At 35.3% G+C, this 3718-nt stretch overlaps 1 protein-coding gene across 1 annotated transcript; it reads right to left on the reverse strand.

The window, feature by feature from the left end:
* Positions 1-228: 228 nt before the first annotated feature.
* On the reverse strand, positions 229-1404 carry LOC135119910 (SOX domain-containing protein dichaete-like). Its single transcript, XM_064044292.1, has one exon. The coding sequence runs from the start codon at positions 1350-1352 to the stop codon at positions 669-671; it is 684 nt and encodes a 227-aa protein (XP_063900362.1). The 5' UTR covers positions 1353-1404; the 3' UTR covers positions 229-668.
* Positions 1405-3718: the final 2314 nt, after the last annotated feature.

Here is a 3718-nt window from a genome sequence, read left to right on the forward strand (position 1 = left end):
AAGAAACTGAAAATAAAAGGGTTGAAGTGGAGAGGTTCTTTGTGGACATTGTTTTTCCAGCGGGGACAAACGCAATTGTAGTGTCTTTGCAAGTGAAGCAGAACTTGGGCAACTTTTCGAGCCTTTGAGTCGATTTCTAAGGCTGCAATTACTTTGCTTCCACCACTTAATTAAGTCAGAAAATAAAAACGGTAGATGTTCTTGAACGTGATTTATTTTTTTCATTATATACAAACCAAACAAATAAAATAACAATAATAATAATAATAATAATAAAATTTTGCATAAAACGATATAATATGTAGGTATAGGAGCAAGTAAAATTTGCTTCCTACATGTTGCCGAAGAAGACAGAAAAGTAAACCTGAACTTATTTTGAGATAGCTGCATAATAAATAATGTATCACAAAATTATTGTTATAAATTTAAGAATGTACTATGGCCTCTATCGAACACAATTGCATTGAGTATAAGGCCGAATGTTACGTTCTACAGGTATACCTAACTATTTACAAAAATCAGTCGTCATTTACAATCACAGAACACATAAATTATAATAACGTAAGTACAGTCTGTCCGCAAAGAAACGAACTAAGCACCTAACATTATATACAAATTTACAACAATTCAATAAATAATCTCGACAAAAAGACGCAACAAAACTTACTTTAATAATAAGCCGCACATATAGATTTACGAGTATCCAGTTCTGGGCCAGCCGAACTGGACGTCGGACTCGGGGAGGGCGGGTACATCATGGACGACGTGGGTAAAGTGGGAAACATCCCCATGGAAGCAGTCGGAAACGGCTTCGGCGTCGCTGTGGGGTAAAATGACGAATACAATGTAGAATGTAGCGACGAATGCAACGACGGTACCATAGACGGGTGGTGGGTCTGGGCCTTCTCCGAAGCCGCCATCCTCGGCATGTCGAAAGCCGGGTTGAAGTAAGGGTAGGGCGAAGTTAGAGCTTCCATTGGCGAGAAATACTGGAGTCCCAAATTCGGGAACCCAACGGCAGTCTTCAGGGCCGTCGGCAACGGTCCCTTGGGCTTCCTCCGAGGTCTGTACTTATAGTCCGGGTGATTCTTCATGTGCTGCGCCCTCAACCTCTTCGCCTCATCGATAAAAGGGCGCTTTTCAGGTTCTGTCAACAGCTTCCACTCGGCGCCTAGTCGCTTCGATATTTCCGAGTTGTGCATTTTTGGGTTTTCTTGAGCAATTTTGCGGCGCTGGATTCTGGACCAGACCATGAAAGCATTCATGGGTCGCTTGATGTGTCCGTCGGCTTGAGTGGTTGGGAGTTGGGGGTAGTCTTCCATCATTCCGTTAAAAGAGTATAAATTAGACATCACAGGCGCACATGAACTACTTCGAGGTCGGTGAACAACTGTGTTGGGTCGACGGTTGTTAAAAGGTAGTTGTGTTTCACAGGAAGGCGGAGTTTGAGGATAAGAGAATCGGGAAAGGGGAAACCCCGCCTGCTTTTTTCTCTATTGGCTGTCGCCACCCCACTATTCGCGGCTTCATTATTTCTTTGTTTTGCTTTTTACTTTTTCGTGCTGTATGCTCTACTCTTGCAGATGACTTGTTTACTTATTTTCAGAATTGTTATGCGCTCTCCGCGGGGCGCGACAATGGACGGAGGCCTGGGGTGGCGGTGTAAACATGCAATAAGAATATAATGTACCGGGTGCATTTGAAAAGTTCGTAGGTAATGGACACGTAAGAATAGGACATTTATAAACGTATTGTTGAGCTAATTTAAAATTTCCAAATGCGAGTTGCCGTCAAATAATTACAGAATATGGATAAAAATAGAGTTTTTGACAAATATAGTCAATTTTTATATAAAATATATTGACCATTATGAATTAAGCAAAATTAGTGACAATAAGCAATTTAAGACACAACATGCTTAGGTATTATATCTAGACGTTAACATGAGTGACCAATTCGTTTTTTTACGAGTGCAGAAAAATATTATTAGGGTAAATGTGTACAAGAGTACGCACTTAGTGTAAAACTGTCAATAACTTTTTAATTTTTTTGTATAGACAAATTTTATGATATGGGTTCCTCATTTACATGTTTAGAGATCAGATGTATTTAATTGTACGTCCCAAGCCACTATATTTTAAGAGTAATTTCAAGTTTTGTCAAGATGTGTAAATGCGCACTCTTAGACAGTTCATTGCACAAGAGTGCGCATTTGAACGCTTATGAGTGCGCATTGCATTTTATGAAAAAATCTTTGTCTCTAAGGTGAAAATAAATGGGAATAAGTGACTACAGACTACACATAAAACGGTAGACCTATTTTTTTGTACACTAGGGTTCTTGAAAAGTCGAGAAAACATAAAAGTAGAGAGTCGATCGACGGACTCAATTACAACACGCTCAGGAAGTAAAAATTAAAAAAAAATAACCATAACCACCACCACACAACTTGAGAAGGAGTACAAAGTAGTATAGTTAAATAATTCATTATCGTATGATATGTATCTACAAGACTATTAAACTACGTATCGCAAACAACGCGCACTCTTATACAATACCTCGCTGCGCACTCTTGTACATTTGTACATAACCTAATGTTTTCAAAGTTAAAAGCTTTTGATGGATAGAAAGTATAAAACTGTTAGTGTATAACGACACCTTAAAAGCTACAGCTAATGAAAATTATTACTGTAAAATAAAAGAACTGGTACGTACCTTACAAAAAACTAAAACTATGAGCGGTAAAAATTACATCCACACAACGTGTGAACATAAAATCGTCAGTACGACCAAACTATAAACTATATTCAAGTCACTTTTACCCCTTTATCTCAGGTTTAGTATTAGATTCTGAATGGTATAACTTCATCTTATCCAGATGGCACTAATAAGCAGAAATCATCAGTGCGTACTCTTATACATATTCGCACTCTTGTACACATTTACCCTACTGCTACCATTAAATTACATGACTTTCTTCCATTGTTGCCAACATACCTAGGTAATAAAAAAATATTAACATGTTTTTATCAATTTCTTCATACTTTAATACAAATAGTGCTTTCTCATGAATAAATGTACCTATTAACTTTTATTTTTTACAAGTTATTTAAACATGTACATATGCTTTTCAATAAAATCAACTAAACTAATAACACGAAATTCAACAAAATGTAAATTAAGGTTCAATTTTAATTTCAGTATTTCGTAAGTAACTTTCATCTTTAAAAACACTACAATATATATTCAAAGCGACATTTTAGAAAAGAAATAAATCACTTTATGACATATACCTCAACACTAGTTTACAATCTTACAAACTTAATTTCGTAAAATTATAAAATTTGATTTGTTAAATTTTATTTTTTTTTGATAACCCCTATAAATTAAAATAAAGATGTATATATACACTATTAAACTACAGGTAATGCTATGCGTATGTTTCTAGTGAATTTTTCATAACAAAGTTTTGTGATGACGTTATCAACTTTTTAGCAAAGATATAAATATTAATTTGGATAAGGACGCTATAATAAGTAGGTATATTATATATTATTATAAGATATTCGATTAGTTCATTAAATTTTCACGCCTCTGGATCATTTGTATGCATTAATCGGTTTAATTTAAATAGAGTGATTAAAAATGTTATATTTGCTCTTTTAAACTTTAACTTGTTTAAACACTAAAATGTAAACCACGTGGTTCTAGACTCTTT

Source organism: Zophobas morio, unplaced genomic scaffold (genome assembly GCF_036711695.1).
Source record: "Zophobas morio isolate AGI-343-1 ecotype UQ-CSIRO unplaced genomic scaffold, CSIRO_AGI_Zmor_V1 ptg000005l, whole genome shotgun sequence".
Taxonomy (NCBI): Eukaryota; Metazoa; Arthropoda; class Insecta; order Coleoptera; family Tenebrionidae; genus Zophobas; species Zophobas morio.